Genomic DNA, 19,984 nt, shown 5'->3' on the forward strand with positions numbered 1-19,984 from the left:
TCAAACCCCAGCACTACCTTCTTTTCCTGTGTTTATCAATTGTTTCTCTCCTTTCTACTCATGCATGAACCAAGTTATTTGACTTTCTTGGTTATTGATTGTACCTCCCTCATGTGCTACATCTTCAATTCTGAGAAGTCAACTTCCATCTCTGGGATACTACTCCCCATTTCATACACTATCAAGTCAGTCTGGCCAGCCAGTTATAAATTCAGATAGGGTCTTTTTGTGAAGTTAATTTTTTTTTTTACACAATTACTTGCCTAAAAATCATACCTAGAAGAGCGTCAGCATGATTTGAAGACCATGTGTGCCACGATACCCCCATACCATCAGTATCATCACACTGTAAGTTCCCTTCACTGAAATGTCACTGACATTTCCCTTCTATCCATTTATCTCTCATGTAGAATATTTTGCTACTTAAAGTTTTGAGATGACTCATATACCACCTGTCCTTAATGTTCCTAAACCAAAATATTTTCTTTCCATTATCAGAGCACTAAGTTTTCATCAAACTGTACATTCTGTATACAAATCTCTACCTAGATTCTATTTAAAATACAACTTCTGATTCGGGTGTATTTCTTATCCTTATTTTAATAAATCCATGTTTCTTAATTTTTATGCAGAAAGTAATTACTTACTGGTTCAAGATTGGTGTATATGCTGTTTTATCTTCATCTATAATGGTGACCATCAGAGTAATCAGCTGTGCCCAGAAATCCAAATTCTTTGTTGTTGGTCCCTGTTCTTCTTTAGGAACTTCTTGTTTCTTACTCTGTTAAAACAAGATTGAATACATTTTTCTTAGAGAAAATGCTATGGGAGTTCCACCTATAGATTATTCCTTGGTTGGGAAGAGTGACATATTAAGAGTCTTTAGAAATTTTGGACCAAGACTGGCTAACCAACAGAGCAGAATGTATGAAAAACTGTACTTGGCTGTGCACAAATATAAAGAACCATAGAGCAAAGATGGTCATGTCAGCAAAGGAGATCAACAGAGACTTGGTTTTTAGTGCATGCTCACACTGTAATTAGATACATTATTACATTCTTTGCTGTGCTGAGACTCAACACAGGTAGAATTGCCTGTTGAGGCAGAACTTTTATACCCAACACAATAAAGACTGAAAAAATCAATGCTGAGGAGTATTTAATGTTTTGTTTTGAATTATATGCTGAAGGTATTCAGCCTAACAGCTGCTTATGATGTAAGGTCTACATGAAGAAGCAGTTGAATTTCCCTTTATTTTATTGAGAATTTTATATTCTTTCATCTCACTAAAATGTGCATTTACAGATAGACTTTGTCTCTACAATTTCTATTTATGAACTCTTAGCCTACAGTTTCCTAGGCAAAAATATTTTGCACTCCTTTGCTTGGCAGAAGGATCAGATTCCTTAACAATGTCCAATAAATAACTTGATTGTAGGGATGCAAATATGAAAAGAAATATTTTTAATTCTGTATGGACACATAAATGAATAATTTCTGCCATACAGAACTATGTCTGCACATGCTAGAGCTACACATACTCTTCTACACTGCTGTGTGAGATTGAAAGGGGTCTCAGCTAGTAAGTCAGAGAATAAACATGCCTGTGATCCTGCAAGTTTAAACACATATTCCCTGTACTTCTCATTCCTAGTCCAACTATGACCACTTCAATGGACCTGGTATATTTCTGAATATGCCTAACACCATATTAGTGTCACAGTGAATTAATTAAATGTTAATTTAACCCAATTAACTTTTATCTATGCATAGCATTTAGAATGGCAGAAAGGGAATTTTAACATCTATTTAAAACCATTTTTGTGGCCACTGTGGAATATTTTGGACAAGTATCATTAATCACACTGCTGCACACTCAGTTGAACTACAAAGGGTACCACCTCAGTGTCTAAAGCAACAGAAATAAAGCTCAAAAGCAGGTCAAAGGATGGTGGGTCTGGTGTCACCAACAATTAACAACTGTGCATGCAAATGAGAGTGCTTTTTAAAGCAGAAATGAACATTAGAGTATTAATGCCACTCATAAGGGCTTTCCCTGGTATACATTTTATTTTTACTAAAAAGGCCTTGCTTCTATATCAAAGGTGTTTGTCTAATAGAGCATTTTTTTTCTCAGAAGCTTGTTAAATCAAACCAACTGAAAGGCAGCTGTAGAAGACAAAGCTACCTCATATGTAGCTCAGCATCTTATCCAAGAAATGTATTTCACAGCAAGTGACATGTGGCTGAGGCAGCTTTTCATGGCTGTGAATGTGAATGCAAAATTTTGTGCATTAACAGATAGCAAAAAGTAACTGATTTACAAAGTAATAGTTGCACAAGGAGGTTCCTTCTACAAAAATTCTCTGGAAATCTCTTTAAAATCTGTATGACCTTTTCAAAAGTCTCAGAGAAGGTATTTTTAAAATAGTCTCACATTACAGATGTAGTTTTATGTCCTGAACAGAAAGTGCATACTCTGCCCATCCCTAGTTGTTATTTCCATTCTTTATCCTAAAATCTACCTAGTGTGTTAGAAATGCTCAGAATCATTCAAGCTCTTTTTACCTTATTATTGTCAGCACTATTATTTGCTTTATGTATAACAGATGCCTTTGTAGAAGCATTATAGAATTATGGAATACTCTGAGCTGGAAGGGGCCCACAAGGACCAGAGTCCAGCTCTAGGATTCCTGCGCAGGGCAATGCCCAAAACCACACTGTGTGTTTGACAGTGCTACCCCAGCTCTGGCAGGCTTGGACCAGTGCTGTTATAATGAGGTAAAACAGTGGTGAAAATTTGATTTCAATTTAGATTTTTTTTTTTTCACTCTCATTATACCCATTTGAAAGAAACTGTCAGTGTAAAAGCATGAACTAAATAGCTGATATACCCAATTAGTGCCACACTGGAACAAATACAGTGAGAAGATATAGGAGACCCTAAATACTGATTATTATTGTAGAGGATAATAACAATGAATTTTTTTTTTAATACAACTGAAAAGTTAAAGAGGAACAAAAAATCTTAAAATAGCAAGATGACAAAATCTCTAATTAAACTGATGATATTACTGGTTCTTAATTTTAAAACAAATGAGTTTCTGAAGTTTCCTCTCTTCTGTTTTTGTTTGATACAGCACTGAACAAGCTCAAATCACAGACTGCTCTTCCAGTAACCAAGAGACCTTTCCAAATACTGATATGAATGAAAGTTTGCCAATTAGCAGAATCACTTTCTTTTCCATGAGATTTTCCACATAGGAAAGGTTATTTAAAATATCTTGACCTCCTGTAACACCACTTTGGACGGTGATGCTGCCCACATGCACAGAACCATGAAATGCCATAAGATGTCCTGTACTTAAAAGCTCAGTAAGTGACTGGCCAAAGGCACAACAATGATATTCCTTAGGGGCTTCTGCTGGCAGATCAAACAAGCAATAAGACAGATGATATCTCACCAACAAGACAGGTTTTTATACTCTCATATTAATTGACTTGGGTACTTCTTGTCTTTAGGATCACCCTAGAGTGGTAGCAAACACCTTATAAGAAAAGTGTCTTTAAAGAGAAGTCATATTATTCACTTAAGAATCACAAATACAGTAAGGACTAGAGAATCTCCGTGGGGTTTTTTTTAATGCAACATCCAAACTAGCTGATAACTCTTTGTTTTTTGTCACAGAAGACATCAAAATCAGAAAGAGGAAGTGTGTAAGAGCAATTTTTCATAGGATATCAATCAAAATAAATTATTTGCAATGAATAATCTTTTCCTCAATTCCCTTTTACTATCAATTTCCTAGTTACCTAAATTCATTTTCAAGCAATGGATCATGCAGCACAGAGCCTCCAAAATTATTACTGGTGTTTTGATACCCTCATAAAGAGAAAAATAAAATGTAGAGGGAGTTTTCTGAGTTTAATGAAAAAAAAAAAAAGGCTAAACTGTTGACAAACAAACATTTTGTACTCTAGAAAAGTAGCTGAGATTGGAGAAAGCAATCTCAGACCCAGTGTGAAGCAAGATTAAAATCTACATCTATATTACCCTGAGAGAAATCTGTAAAGCCTTGTCTGAGAAACAGAGGGCTTTCATCTTCTCCCATCACTGATTTTACCAGATCATAGGATTAATGTCTGGTTTAATTTTCTTTTATTTTGTTATGTTCTGTGCAATCAATACCATTATTATCTATGTGACTTTGATAAATTGAATCCTATGATATCAGAAAGTTATATATTGTTGTCTGCTGCAAGCCCCAAACTAGGTTTCAGAATACAATATTTTCTATATTAATAATGATACCATGGAAACTCAGGGGAAACCAACACAGTAGCCTTGATCAGCACAAGGCTACAGAGGGCAATTTTATAGACCAGTCTTAGATAATGAAATATTAATTTTAACAATTCTTCCATATTTTCAACTGCATATCTATTAATTATATTACATATAATATGACTTAATTTAGAATCACCAGCAAATATATAATATGCATTATATATAAAATATATACATGTATGTAGATATATGTAGACATTCACATATTATGCCTACCTATTTTTAGAATTTTATATAATTTTTAATGGTATTTTTAATATCTAAAAGAATGAAAATTTGGCCTTACAGAATTTACTCAACAGAGCCTAAAGCCAGAAATCACTTGCAGACATGCATTCAAAACCTGTGAGGGATTTCCCTGTGCAGTGCTGTGGCACAGTAACTAACTCCTGAACTGTTAACTTATTTGAAACTGAAACCCTGTTTGAAGAATCATCATCTAATCACAGAATGGTTTGGCTTGGAAGTGATGTCAAAGATCACGTTTTTCATTCCTCCTGCTGTGGGCAAGGACAACTTCCACTGGACCACATTGCTCAGAGTCCCATTCAAACTGGCCTTGAACATTTCCAGGTATGGGGCACCCACACCTTCTCCAGGCAACTTTATGTGCTCTCCAGTACCAAGTGAAGTGGAACAGAATTATTTTTAATTAATTCTCATCAAGAATTTTCAGCCTTTTTCTTCAAGGAGTGGCAGGTGAAAGGATCTGGTTTAACTTGCCTATTTGTTTAGGGCAGTGTAACATATGTAGCTCCTCTGCAGTGGCCAGCCAAGTGATACTGTGGTTTTGATCTGACCCATCCATCCAGAAGTGTTCTGCTTCTGCAGGGAATAGGTGGAGGAAGACCAAAGTGGAGCCTCTCATTTATTGCAAGCTCTTTGACTTTCTAACCAATGTTCTCAGACAAGCTGCTAAGAAGAAATTATACCTGTAAGATCTGGTCTTCTTCTGACAGAGAATTCTCAGAATGGGGTTGGAAATACCATAGCACAAAATACATCCTTCTGTTCTGAGGTAATTTACCAAATGTTTTTCTATTACCGTGGCTAACATGCTGCCCATCAAAAACAATGCTGTAACACAAGGAGAGATCTCTAAGTACCCTCTGCATGCCAGATTTGAAGAAGTCAGAACCTTTTCAGTGACTCTAAAGCAATATGTAAATATAACAAAGGGCCTCACAAGAATTATTACCTGACACTGAAATTTGCACGCCTGAAAAACAGGACTCTCTGTAGTAAACAGCTTTTGCTATTGCACTTCATTTCCCACTTCATACTTCTGAATGTGTTTGAAAACCACAGATCACAGTCATACTTCAATTCTTGCAGTATTTCTATCAAGAAATTAATAATCTAACCATTTTTTTTGGTCATTTATACTAAAGAGAAAAAAAGTACAACTGAAAAAGCAACTATGAGGCTTGGATTCCCAAATCCCAAATGGAAAAGTGACCAGGGACTCACAACTGAGTAAAGCAAAACTGAGCCACCTCTCAAAGCACAGGCCCATCCATGTGCTCATGCACAGCTCTGATTCCCAGAGCTGGGATGTTTTTAGCTCATGATCAACCCAGCCCAAGGTGCTGTACCCCTGTGAGAGATAAAGGGCAAGGGCAGAGTAGTGTGCTGCTGCAGCTGTACCACCCCGGCTCCTGAACGAGTCAACTGCTTTTTGCTACCTCCTGTCTGCACCAAGCTGTGCTGTGACAACATGCAGAGCTGAGCAAAGACTCAAGTAAAGGCCCCTAACATCAGGTAGAATATCAGGCCTGTTCTGATGAACTAGTGTCAAATATAAAGCACTCCAGTGTTTTATTCCAGTATATTGGTGCTATCAGTCATGAAATTATTTGTACTGATCAAGAGCTCTTCAGATAACATGAGGGATATGGTCTGCATTTCATACGTGTCACTCAGTGGAGAAGACTGCAAAAAGAATTATTGAAGAGACTTCAGCACTTCACTGTGAGCACCAGCCAGGATTTCAAAACTTGTTTTCTCAAGAAAACAGAAAGAGTGACATACCTGTAAATTGAGTCAGAAAGCTATCAAAGTGCTTCCTAAACTACTTCTCCAGGATATTTTTTTAACATAGGGCAGCTAAGCACTTCACTCAGATAACTATTAATTAAAAAGAGGAAATACTGCACATACTGCGTAAGGAGCTAGACAGTTCTTCATCAGAGGCCTTTGTCTCCAATAATGAGGATAGCAATATACATGTCAGTAAGACTGTCAAACTATCATGTTTTACTGTCTGTGGTAGTCACTGTTTTTTTTGCCATCAGCTGTTCTTTGTATTCTGGTGTGGAACTGTAGTATGACATTTTTGCATACTGTTAGCACTTGCAATGCTTCACCCCAGGAAATATCCTCAGGGGTGATATTTTGCTGCAAGACATTAGCTTTTTAACGGTGATTGCCTGCCTGACACAAAGGTAGAGAGTAATAAAAAGAGGAACTGGAGACTGCTGAGCATATTTTATGATTTACTTTTTGTGTTTATAGTGGCAAATATCCAAAAACTCCAGTTCAAGCCCCTCAATTTTAAGTCATTGCTCTATTTTCACCCCAAAATTAAACAATCCCACACAATCAGACCTGAAGCATATTTTCTCGAAAAACTGTGGCAGGCATCTCTGAGAATTTCAGGTTGCAGCTAAAAGCGATTGCAGAAGGTGGTTACCCTGAGTTACACACAGATACACCCTGAGCATGCAGGAGCCTCAGCAGGACAACATCTGCCAGTCCTTCCCCTGAGTGAGAGCAGGTGCTGACCTACATAAGAACCATTTCTTGCTGCTTTGGGGCTCATTGATCTCAGTTCTCAGTGCTCACAGCTCAGAGCTCAGCTGTGCAGCCAAAACATGAACCTCCTGTGCTGCAGAACCACACTAGGATGAGCTCCCCCCCTCTGAGGGGAAGGGACCTCACCTGATGGGGAGGAGAGCAGAGATAAGGGAATGGGTACTGAGGAAGGCTTAAGGGTGGAATCTAGTCTAATCTAAGGGGCTTGGACACAAAGCTAATGAAATGTTAATTACAATTACTGCTTCATTATTGTAACAGTGAACATTACTATAACAGTGACAAGCCAGTCACCTGGATTCACTGGAAAGCCTCCAGAGCTATAGGTTCAAACAAGCTGCATACTCAAGTGTTCCTAAAACCAAATGCACTTCTGGATATATTGATAGAAAACCGTAACAGGATCATGCTGAACAAAATCTCCTTGTACAACTCAAGAGCTGATGTAGAATTCAGGTAGTCTTTTGAATTAATTTTACTCATCTCTCTATTAAAGCTAGACCAGTTATATTTCTCAGAATTGTCTCCCACCTTCTGGGAAAGAAGGTTTTACTGTCTGGCATTAAGATTATATGTGATTGTTGCTTGATTTTTTTTTTTATGTGATTTGCTGTTAGAAATAAATTATTTTGAATGCAATCTATTTATTTTAAATGTTGCGTTTTACACTTCACTAAAGTTTCTTGCACTGATTGGTGATTGTAACTGTACAGACAATTGTCTGCTTAAAAAACTGCCTCTGCTGAAAATCTTGTGAAAGAGAACTCAAGAGGTGCAGAAATACAATGAAATGCAGTTAACTCAGTTTTCCAACTGAGTAAATAGTTGGGGATATTTTTTTTTTTGTAATTTCAGGACTTCTTATTTCTCCACCATTAAGCAGAGTGGTGTGAGAGAAAAATATAATATCAACATTGCCTGTTCTGCTTCAATTTAATTTGGAGAGAACCCTTACTTAAGGAAGTTTTACATTCTCTACCAAGCAGAAAAGCTGTAATATCCCTGCACTTCAAAACCATATTTTAAAATAGACAGACTAAATGACTATATGGATTCACATTAAAAAGTTGTGAATTTTTTGAATACAGATAAGCTTTTGCAGTTGTCACAATGCTTTGCAGAGGTAAGACTTCATCACTTTTAGCTGTTTACTGAGGACTAGAATCTACTGATAAACTGCAGACTTATGTAATACCCAGTCTAGCAGCACTTCATATTATATTTACCAGACAAGATCAAATTGCTGCAGAGTAAGCGTTAGCGAGAAAACAGAACAGTTCATGACGTAAATTGATGCGATGCCTGAAGCTGCTCCTTCTACTAATTTATACTCCCACTCAGCTTACAACATAATCTGTTGTAGGATAAACACACATCAGCACTAAGTGTGGAGTGCTTACTGGTGCTGGGGAGAATTTCTTACATTCAAAGCTACAGTTAAGTTTTCTCACATAACAGGAATCCAACATGAGAAAATAAATCTCATTTCAGAAATGTTCAATAGCAAATAGCACCCTTCCTAAACCACAGGAATTCATATTCTGGATTTAAGAGAAATATCTTTCCCTTAAATAAATAAATAAATTCAAATAAATTTAATTTGAAGTCTTATATCATTAGTATGAGTGTTCCTATTAATTCTACACACACAAAAAAAGTGCATTTGCCAAAGAACTTAAGTTAATTCCATTCAAGGCTGGAATAGTCACATAACTACCGTTTTTCCAGTGTACCATGCAGAAAGCAAATACAAGGTACAGGTGGTAATATGATAAAGAAGTGATGCTCCTTTAAGACAGTAATTAATTCTAACATTACTTATAGAATGACCATATTATATTAAATAATAAAGAGTATTCTCAAGGATTTTTCATGACACTGGGAAAACAACAGAGGCTAAAATTATTTTGCATTGACAGTTCAACCTGACAGACTAATATTAAGAAATCCTCTGCTTTCTTAAAGCAGTTACTAAAGCCTGGATCCAAGTATGCATCACAGATACTAAAATATAAGGCTAGAAAAACGATTATTTTTAGCAAATTAAATTCTTTTTCTAAAGCTACAGAAGTGAAATGTTGGATTTTAAATAACTATTTCCCTGTTACAAATCTTAAATGAACGGTAATCAATCAAATGTCATCTTCCCCAAAACCACTGGACAATTTCACAGTCATGTCCAACTTGATGACTACATTATTAGGTAATTTGTGTTCATTTTGAAACTCATGCTAAACATTTTAGAGTTCAATACTGTCTATGGGTGTATTTATGGTATATTGCTTCTCCATGCATAAATGAAGTGAAAATCTGAGTGCTTTGATATGAAGGAGCACCAGAAGACTTTCTGTTTACTAAAGGCAAACTGACAGCAACGATTGAACAATAGCACAGAACAAGTTCATTTTGACCTTACCTGATCCACTAATTGGGAGTAGAGATCATAGCAATTGTCAAAAATGTATTTATAAGTTGAATCCAGGCAGGCTTTTACACAGTCCTTCACCACAGTACTGGCTCGAGGGGGGCTCTGCAGTTCCAGGACCTAATTAAATATTTCATAAGTGGCAGAATGTCAGAACTAGATCGAACACAAGAAATCCAAGTGTTGAATGGAGTTCTGTTATACAGGATGAAAAGTGTTCAAATAAAGCAATGATAAAAATAATTAAAATTGTGTTGGATAAAGGTGGATTTAGTTCAAAGATACATTAAAACACATGCAATTAGATTTTATCACTAAGTTTTATTTAAATTAAAATATTTATAAGATGAAAGAGGCATGTGTGCCCAAGAGTTTACATCTTTACATCTTAGGGTTTACATTTTATCAGTTTTTTTTAACCATATGTGCTTTCCTTTGAATATCAGCCAAATAGCAGTTATTTATTTAAAGCAAAGGGTTCATCTTTTTACTCCATTTCAGGATCCATTAATTCAAACTTTAACTTAATGGATTATTTTAATTCTCGTTATGTAGTTGCCTAATGCAACAGAATCACATGCTATTATGACAAAGGTTGCTTTGTGTTTCTTTTTCCATTCAGTAATATTAATGTGTATCATTCCATTCCAAAAATATTTCCGTGCTTGACCACTTAGATCTCAACCTCTGGGGAGACTAAAGTGACTAGTTATCAGATCTATTTTGCTGTTTGACTTGTGATTTTATTATATTAGTAGAAACCATTATTCTATATGACTCCTAAGGAGTTCAGCTAAGTATGCTTTGTATGACTTGACTTTAAACTAATTAAAAAGGTAAATTTTTCATTTCTGTCAGAAAATTTATTTGTGCAAGTAAAGGACAATACCTTCATACGAAAAAAAGTAATGCTGGTAAGCAGGTCCACAGTTGATTTCAGATCCTGGAGTCTTTCAGAATTGCTGGCAGGAAAATTATCCTGGTGAATCAGGGAAAGAGGAATCATGCAAAATTTGAGTTACAGATAAAATCTTTGAACAACTAGTTAGAAACCCTCAAAGAAAACATAAAGTGCTGCTTGGAAGGATTAGAGATGTTCACATTACCCAAATTCTGCCTGTGAGGTAGTTAATGATGAGCAGCCCTTGGACATGAGTAGGAACATCTTTGATAATATTCCTGCACTTGTAATACGAGTAATTCAAAATATTGGGATATTTCCAAAACATGAATGGAGTAAAAATGTTACAAGAAGTCTGGGAACTGTTGCTAATGAAAATAATTTATGTGTTTTACATGGCACATACATAATTTGTAGGCATGAGCGCAGCAGTAAGCTTAATATAGAAATAATATATTCAATTTTTGCTACAGCTCTGGTTTAACAGAGTGATGTGAAGTAGTGTTATTTACATAACTTGCTACTAATGCAATATCAGCCTCATGTTATGATACTATCTGGCTAGCATTCTTCAAAATTAAAACATCTTAGCATGAACATATCTCCTTCATGAAGGATATGGTCTTAAAAATTAAGTATGTGCAACTTCTGCTCCCTCTAATGCCTTGGGGTTCTTTTAAATATTCCCTTTCTCCTCCAGTTTTGGAGAGCAGGCCACATGAACAGACAAATCCTTGACTTGGAGGCTGCTGCTCCTGGAAGCTGAAAGGAGAGCCACAGGTGATGAAGCTCTAACTTAGGTATTGTTCAAAAGTTTCATGATCCAGTGGACTGGAGAAGGAGCTCAGAACCAAATGGTAACTGGCAGGTACCCAGTGCCTGCTTTCCTGAAAGGCTGGCTTTGGAGCATAGCTCAGTGGAAGGAGATTCCATGAGGCAGAAATGAAATGTATGCCTACCACATAGAAAAACAAGGAGACAAGATTCTTTCAACATTACCAGGATCTTAGCATGCAAATTGTAGCAGAGATGTCAGGCTCCCAGAAAAAATAAAGCACTTTGCACTACCTGAGTCACTGAAGGTAACTCCCAGATGAATTAACTTAAGAATAGTTATAGACCAATTTAATTAAAGTTGATGAATATCACATATTCAAGAAAGAGTTGAATACTCTTGAATATGTGATAATCCCTTGACCCATTCTTAGCTTTTGGAAAGAAAATACTGAGTTTTTTTTTTTTTTTTTTTTTTTTTTAATCAAATTGGAAGAATATTGGTGTTAAACAGCTTAAGTTCAGTAAATTTTTGTTCCAAAGGTTTCAGGGGGGTTCTCATGTTGACTCGAACAGAATATGTTGTACATACCCTATATTTAGATAAATCAATCCTCAGGGAATTGTGCAATTGATCCAGCAGCTTTATAAACTTTTCTCTCTGTAAAAAGAAAACAATACTAGGTTGCACTAGAATTTGCAGGTTCCTGTAATTGCTGGGGTTTTAGAAAGCTTCTTTCCATTCTTAACTTATTTGAAAATCAGTTTGTTTTCCATTATTTCATATACAAGTGATGGTTTGAAACACCTGCATTTCAAGGCCAGGTAATGCATCTTTCACTTTATTTTCCCTTTCTATCCATGTTGTGTACCTGGTATGCATTAAACACTGTGCAGCTGTGCAATATGTTAGGGAGGTCACAAAGATTTTGCAATGAAACATTTTCCTGTCTTATATTTGCCTTGCAACTGATGAAACTCTTGAAGAAAGCACCTCCTCCTTCCTTTAATAAGTAAGAAATGATGCTCATTTACATTAGAATTTGGTGCAAATGTATGATTGAAAATTATACTTCTGAAACAGTGGCTTTTGTAGGAATAAGTTAAAGCAATACTAATACAATGAAATTACATTTTTTCCTTTCAAATTGAAGATTAACTTGTTATGTTGATAGATGAAGGAGCAGTGAAAGTATTTTGCTGTGAGATTTCCAGCTGAGTTTTGCCATTCTCAAGTAATACTAATGAGTTTCTAATTACCATGTTAGAACATATTCCGTAGTCTACTGCACAAAACTGTGAAATCTCAGCCTATGTGAAAGCAGCAGTCTTCTGGAAGAAGCAGGAGCTGATAGCTGTCAGGGTGCAGTGATTGTATCTGCACCATCCCTCAAATGCGATGATCAGGAATTTGAAAATAGAGTCTTTGTGCACTGTCTCTCATCGGCGGAGTTCTAACCTACACCAAACCCCACTAATTTGGCACAGTTCCCTTAAGGGACCAATCAAAAGAGAACTTCTCTGCCATGCTATAAAGCTCTACTGAAATATTCAGTCAGCCAAATCATTCCCAGCTGTAGCCTGAGGACTTGAATTTGAGATGTTCTTTTTGATGAATGATGTGCAGCTATTCACTAACAAATGCCTTTTGACCCAGGAGAGAAGAATAATCTAATATTTTGCCTATAAGTCAATTGTTTGAAAAAAGAGCTCCAAATCTCTTTTAGTTATGCCTACTACTCTTTTTCCATCCATCTGTTGAACTATGAATTGGATTCGAATTGCGTCAGAGGCAAACTGGCATTAACATCAGAGAAAGGACTTAATCTCTGCCCTGTCTGAGGACAAAAGTAGTTCTGATCATTAGAAAAATGGTAAAAAGGATAAAAATCCAACAAAACCATTCTAAATTTCAAAAGTTGCATCAAAGTCAAAGGTCTAATAAAGCTTGAACATTGAAAGACAAGACTTGTTTACACAAAGATATTAAGTAATTCTTGGTTTACGCAGCCAAATGCATAATTTCATAATTTTATCTTGAAAATCTAAAATTCATAATTTCTCTATTATTCTAATACTGGAGAACAGTACTAGTGCCTCTAATACTACTTCAAATAAAATTTTGAATTTGCAATTATAATGTGAATTTAATAAATTTTAATTATGATTAATATTTTATTTCATTTCAATAAATGGTATTTTATGAAACGGTTACATCAAATATACCTTTGATATCAGCCCTACAAATAAAAGCCTTACTAAAAAAAGAAAAAAGAGGAAAGAATAAAAGCATTTTTCAGCATAAGATTGTGTTTATACCCTCTGTATCATGTATAATACCAGAGCTATAAAGGCAACCTCTTTGAATTATTGCTCTGTCTTACTGCTCTTAATTCCTCTGAGAGGAGTTGAAGGAATCAGAATAAAGAGTGAATGGATCTTTATTTATTATCATGTTCAAAGACTAGGAAGTCCATCCTGTGAGATACCTATCCACAGAAGAAAATTTGGCAATAACAAAAGAAGTATTAACACATCCTGAAATGCTACTATTCCTCCTAAAATTCCTGATACCTAAATCCAGGACTTGGACAATTCACCAGCAAAAATAAGAGGGAGTCCATTATTATGGATCCTTGTGAGAAGAGCAGCATTTATGGCCATATCCATTAGGTTAACATGAGTTCACTGATGACACAGCCCAAGAAATGAAGTGCATCCAATACCTAATCTAATGCAGTTAGCAGTTTGCAAGGCCCACTGCAATAAAACAAAAATCTGTTGGAGATTTTAGTACCATGAATGTGTGCCAGTGCTTTCTACCCTCTACACTGCACAAGGAGCTGAGCAGCATCTTCTCTGGCTTTTATGATGATTGATTTTAAAGACTCGGGGTAAAATTTTCAAGAGCTAACAACAACCCTTATTCTTTAAAACGAGCATTAAAAAAATTCTATGTAGAATTTAATATGGAATATACTAAGAAGAAAAAAAAAAGGACCAGAACTCTATTAAAAAAGAAAATCTTACTTACCCCGAAGTTAGTAGCAGCAAAGCGATCTGAGGCAGATACATTAGTTGCTGCTGTTGTATGAGCATAGAAAGCATTTATATTGGCCAACAATGTACTCATAACTGCTGGAACACCAGGGCACATGTATTTAGAAGAGAGACAGGAAAAGTGCCTGAAATTCAAACAAACCAACAGTTATTAAAGATGGCAGGGAATCTGCTTCTTCTCCCACTGTAATTTCTTTCTAACTTCAATGATGTAACTTTCAGGCTACCTCATGGAAAATTGTACAGATGTATAGGAGGAAAATCCAGACACGTTTGATAAAATTGCCACTTGTTGCACACTGATATTTTCAAACTGGCCACAATAGGTTCACATTCAGTTCTTACTCTGTTAATCCTAAACACAAAAACATGACTTAACTATTTTAATTGCTATTAAACAAAACATTCATAATTAAAGAAAACCTAAAAAGCAAATTCTAACTCATCATCATGGAAAGTCACATAGATCTATGGTAGAAAAAGAGTAAATTGCTGCCAACTAAAAGACTTAGTGTGGCTTTTATTTTATGCTACATTATTAATGAAAGGTGCTTCAAGCAGCTTCTGGGTTCACCTTGACTTGAATTAGGCCACAACTGAAACTCTTCCACTTCAATCCAGGCTAGTAAAATTTGGGTAATCAGTCTGTTAAACCCAGAGGTGCAATGTAGCAGCACTGTTTACTTGTTTAATGAAACAGGAGATGCTTGTATGCTGGAAGCATACAAAGAGCTTATAACACAACAAAACATGAGAGGTATAAATGAATGAAAGATCTGACACATGAGGGGAGTGAACATCATCACTGTAAACATAAATTCCTCATTTCAAGATCTATAATTAGGCAGGACTAGGAGAGAGAAAGGGATAAAGACTAAATGTACACAAATAGGAAGGAGAATGAGGGGGATTAGGAAAAGATGGTGGTAAAAATGGGTGTACAAACAGAAGAGGATTAAGAAATTCCAGTCAGGCTCTGTATGACTGAAGGTCCTGATTTGGCCACATGCTCCTCTTAGCTGGAGTCTGGCTCCTCTCTCCTGTTCCTCCTCAGGAACATAAGGCAGAGCAGTGTGCTGGGCCTGAACCACCTGGGCACTAATGCCCTTCCAAGAAAAAAATTAACACAAGGTACAATTGACCTCTCCTGCTGAACTTAAGCCAAATACCCTTAACTGTTGTCACAGCCCAAATCATCTTTCAAGGCATTATTCAAGACTATTTTCCTGTAGGGGCAATTAGTAAATGCTATTATCTGCATTTTACATAACTGAGAGAAACTGCTCAAAACTACACAGAAACTGACCACATGGGCCAGGACTAGAGGCCAGCATTCCCAGCTATGTGCTCATGGAATAGTGTTACCAAACCTTTAATTCACTGCCAGTATTTTCAAGAAGTGTTTTTGAAGACTGAAATGTGAATTCAACAAAAGAACAACACAGTTCTCTACCCCTCAGAAAAATCTTTCAAAACATATGTCACATGTTTTCTGTCAAGTAGAAGAATAATACTTTCCTTTGTAATAAATTACAATAGTGATGTCAGGTGGGTCTCACCAATGAAGGTAACCTTTTAAGGTAATAGAAATATCTCCTTATCTACAAGTAAGTTTGGGAAATATATGTAGGGATGGTCAGAACCAATTTTCAAAAATAGACAAAATAATGAATACTTTTAGTATTGATGACCTTTAATTTCCAAAAGTCTTTTAGTGGACTTAAAGGTCCTTAGTGCACGAGTAACATCAATCTGGAGATAAAAAGGCACTAACAACCCCATGGGCCTTAGAGTCATACCTGTAACATGCTCTGCTGAGGGTGGAGGCAGGCAAAAGGAGCAGAAAGCAGCAAAGAAATCACTGATATTGTCTCAATTGCCTTCAGAGAACGTGACAGACCATGGAAATATTGTTTAGGTCAACAGTTTAAGATGTCTTCTGCAGGTTCCCCTAACCATTTCACAATGAGTTACCCATGACCTGTACTGAATTCTCATATTGAGCATAGACCCATAGACCCAAAGTGTACCAATTTTTCAGAAGGAAAATTTAAATAAATTGTAATACCTGGTCTCTTTGAGCCAGGTCTCGTAAGCTCTCAGAGATAAGTATTACACCCAAGATAGCTCAGCTGCCTCAGATGGCATAAAAGTAACAGGATGGCTCCTGTGACAGTGTTGGAAACAGAAAAGTTTTAATAAAAGGCAAAATAACAAAGCTCTTTACAGAGAAAAACTGAGCTAGGGCAAGAGGTTCTTGCTCCTGCTACAATACTTCACAAAAGCGATTCTTTTGTTCTCTTCTTTTTCTAGTGAATTGCTTAGGTGGGACTTTTTGGCTTCTGTCCAACTGGCTATCCTTAAGTTTGAGGTGAAGTCTCCAAGGTCCTATCAGGTGTCTTTTAACCAAATTGAGGAGAGAAAATTGTGGACTTTTTTCCTTTTTAAGGAGACAAAGGGTAACTTGTTTACTCTGTCAATTCCTACACAATTGCTATAACTTATGTCCTTATTGTATCACTGCACTGTTTCACCTGTAATGTGCTTAGTGAAAGTTATGGTAAAGCATGTGTGACAGATTTTTGTTTCTCTCTATCATTTAATTAAAATCTCTAATGTTCATAGGACCTATTAAGTACATGATATGGGTCATGACTCAGAATGCTGATAACTCAGGTTGTCAGCTGCCTGTAAGATACCTGGATTCCTTCTGCTTGCTAAAATGAATAAATCAAAGTAAACCCCTCTCCTTGTTTTTGCAGATCTTTGAAAACAGCAGCCAATAGCATGAGTTATTAACAATTTCTAGTGGGCACATGAAGTCACAGCAACCATTGCTAAGTCTCACACATTTTAGAGCAAGGTTGCACTGCATAAGCTGAAACCTGGCCTGCTTGCTCCAACTTTCTTACTATGCAATTTTCTGACCAATAGACAGTGCCTGGGATTCTTCCAATATTTCTGCTAGCATGAATTAGCAAAGAAAGGAGTTTAATTGATGTGCTGTATTCATCAGTAAGCAAATGCTATCAATAAAAAATTAGTTTAATGGGCAATTTGTGTGCTTTCTGTAATGCTGCCACATTAACTGAAAACTAGCAGGAGAACAAGATGACATAGTTAGTGTCCATTAACCTGCTGGAATGAGAGCCATGTTGCTGATTGAGAATCATTAGGTTCTACCTGTGGTGACTCTTGCCAGTAAGAAATAAAGATCTTAATAGAGCTTTTATTGCACTTGACTCTATTACACAGTAAATTCAGGCTGCTGATATTATGTGTAATTTCAGTGTCTAGTCAAATGCTGTTTCAATACGTGCTGGGATTTTTGCCTTCTAAAGAGAAGTAAATTATGTTGAAAGATGAATGACAGGAAAAAAAGTTACTTTTTCTTCACTGCAGAGTGTGGCTTAATATACGTAGGAAAATAAAGTTCCAGTATGATTCCTTCTAGACATTGACTTTACAGCACAAACTGCCATCAATCCCCACAGTCATCAAAATAAAGGCCAGCTGGATCATTGTGCTGTTTTTCAACTTTTTCTTCCTGTTTTTTGTGATACTTATTTTCCTCCCCATTGTCTCACACATCTCGTACTTCTGGGAGTTACACGTACCAGTTGTGTGGCTAACAGTGTCTGTCTGGCTGCTATCCACCACAAAAACCAAAAAAAAATTCTCATCTGATCCATGCAAGAATGGCTGTAATGGTATTGCTTTGTTTTTTCTAGTACAGACTTCATGAGGAATGGAAGAATAAAATAATCATAAGAAAGAAGAGTGGATTATGTAACCTATGCAGCCAAGACTTCGAAGAGCTGCAATTACTGCAACAGAATCAGTCTTTTTGTTGTATTTTAGTTTGGGTTGACGGTTGTTTTTCTATTCACATGAATTCCACATTTGGAAACTTAAAGATTTCCTTGCTCAGGAGCTGGGCAGTTGTAATCTGTATCTTGAAAGTAAAACACCCCTTCTAAGTCAGCATCTTTAAGGAAAAAATTTCTACATTTATCTCACAAAAATGTGGAGATGTTCCTATCTCCAGCAAGTGGTGCAACCACACCTGAATTCATTCTCTTTCTAAGTTTGGTGAGAAAGGTCTCACTGGGGACAATGACTAGAGCAGACAGGTAACCTGTGTGATATCTTCTGGTCTGATTCCTACATTTCAGTATGAGTATATTCACTGCTTTTAGAAAATCAGGCTAAATTTTTGAAATATAATTTTTGTGCTCTAAAGGAGAAGATATAAATAACTATTGCAGGCCAGAAAAAAATCTTCAGGATTTATTAAGGGATCATAGATGATAAAGCCACCATCATGAACCAGAAATGATAGAAAAGTGAGATTATTTATTGCTGTAGTGGAACAGGATGCCAAAACACTTTAGACAGGGGTACTTTAGAGAAGCATAATCAGGTTTATGTTGTGTAGAAATGCAGAAAGGCATATGTTCCTACTCCAGCATATGCCAGTGATCCATAGTTAAAAGGGTCAAGACTGACTATCATTAATTGGCACTGAAACTTTTTATAATAGCTAACTTTAAAACAAATATGAATACTAAAAATTAAATTCAGGCAAAAAGAGCACCTCATTAGCAGCATCCTAAAACTCACATAGCCTGATAAAGTGCAGATGCTCTCTGGGGTCTGGGTCCTGGGATATTAAAGCTTAGTCAGTTTTGCGTTTACAAACACAAACATTTTAATTTCCAATGTTATCATGAGATGCAGTAGAAGTACTCTGCAACTAGATTCTCAAGCATACACAATATTCCTCTGGGCAAAGTGATTACATTCAAATTCTCTCTCTGTCGTATAGTAGAAAATTGCTTTTGTTTTAGTAGAAGATCTTTGTTACCAAATGCAATTTGATAATTCTATTTTCCAAATCAAGAAGCTGTACATTTTCTTCCAGCCACTAAAATTGTTCCAGAAGAAAAAGGTAATCTCATAAAAAGAAATAAAACCAGGAGATAATAGTCCAAAAGAAAATTCCTCATGACAAATAGACTTAGTGTCACTAAGACACTAAGTCTATTTGAGAGTAATACACTACTCTTCCCCCCAAAGTCTGAATGCTCTGAGATGTGTCTGCAGATGAATCAGCAAAACAATGTATATGAATATATATTTTTCTCCACGTATTACTTGAGATTACATACATCACTGATTTCATTCCTCACTTAAACAGGCTGGGGTTGTCCCCTCAAAAAGGCAGTGCTCATTATTGACATGAAACATTTTAAAATATAAAAGGATGTGGGCATGGGGACAAAGAAATCTTAACTTTTATTTCTTGTGACTATCAATATTAAATTCACTTTCTCATTACACCTGCCTTCAGATACCTGGCTTGCAGTCAACAACATCAAGGAAATTTGGGGGAAAGGTATAGAAGAAAGCAAGACCAAAAAGAGGACACAGCAAAATAGGTTAATTAACTTAAAATAGTTAGAGTTTTTGAGTAAGGACTCCTGAAAAATGTGTTGGAGTATTTGCTCTGATCCATGTTAGATATGCAGACTAAATTTACTTACTTTCCATGAATATCTGAATGTTATGTTATTTACTGAGTTAAAAACAAAGCATCTTCTTTATATAAAAATATAACCTGTCAATTTCTACCACTATTAAGTAAAAAATATTTTATAT

The 19,984-nt window shown here is 36.1% G+C and overlaps 1 protein-coding gene across 2 annotated transcripts in view; it reads right to left on the bottom strand.

The window, feature by feature from the left end:
• UNC13C (unc-13 homolog C) overlaps positions 1 to 19,984 on the bottom strand; it is a 130,958-nt gene that overhangs the window by 57,872 nt on the left and 53,102 nt on the right. For both annotated transcript variants that reach the window (XM_053955034.1, XM_053955033.1), the window contains 5 exons: positions 14,298 to 14,448; positions 11,856 to 11,924; positions 10,478 to 10,567; positions 9,580 to 9,708; positions 648 to 781 (listed from right to left, as the gene is read on the bottom strand). In XM_053955034.1, the coding sequence (XP_053811009.1) occupies positions 648 to 781; positions 9,580 to 9,708; positions 10,478 to 10,567; positions 11,856 to 11,924; positions 14,298 to 14,448 (573 nt within the window). The remainder of the gene's footprint in view (positions 1 to 647; positions 782 to 9,579; positions 9,709 to 10,477; positions 10,568 to 11,855; positions 11,925 to 14,297; positions 14,449 to 19,984) is intronic.

The sequence above is a fragment of the Vidua chalybeata genome, chromosome 13 (genome assembly GCF_026979565.1).
Source record: "Vidua chalybeata isolate OUT-0048 chromosome 13, bVidCha1 merged haplotype, whole genome shotgun sequence".
In the NCBI taxonomy this organism is placed as follows: Eukaryota; Metazoa; Chordata; class Aves; order Passeriformes; family Viduidae; genus Vidua; species Vidua chalybeata.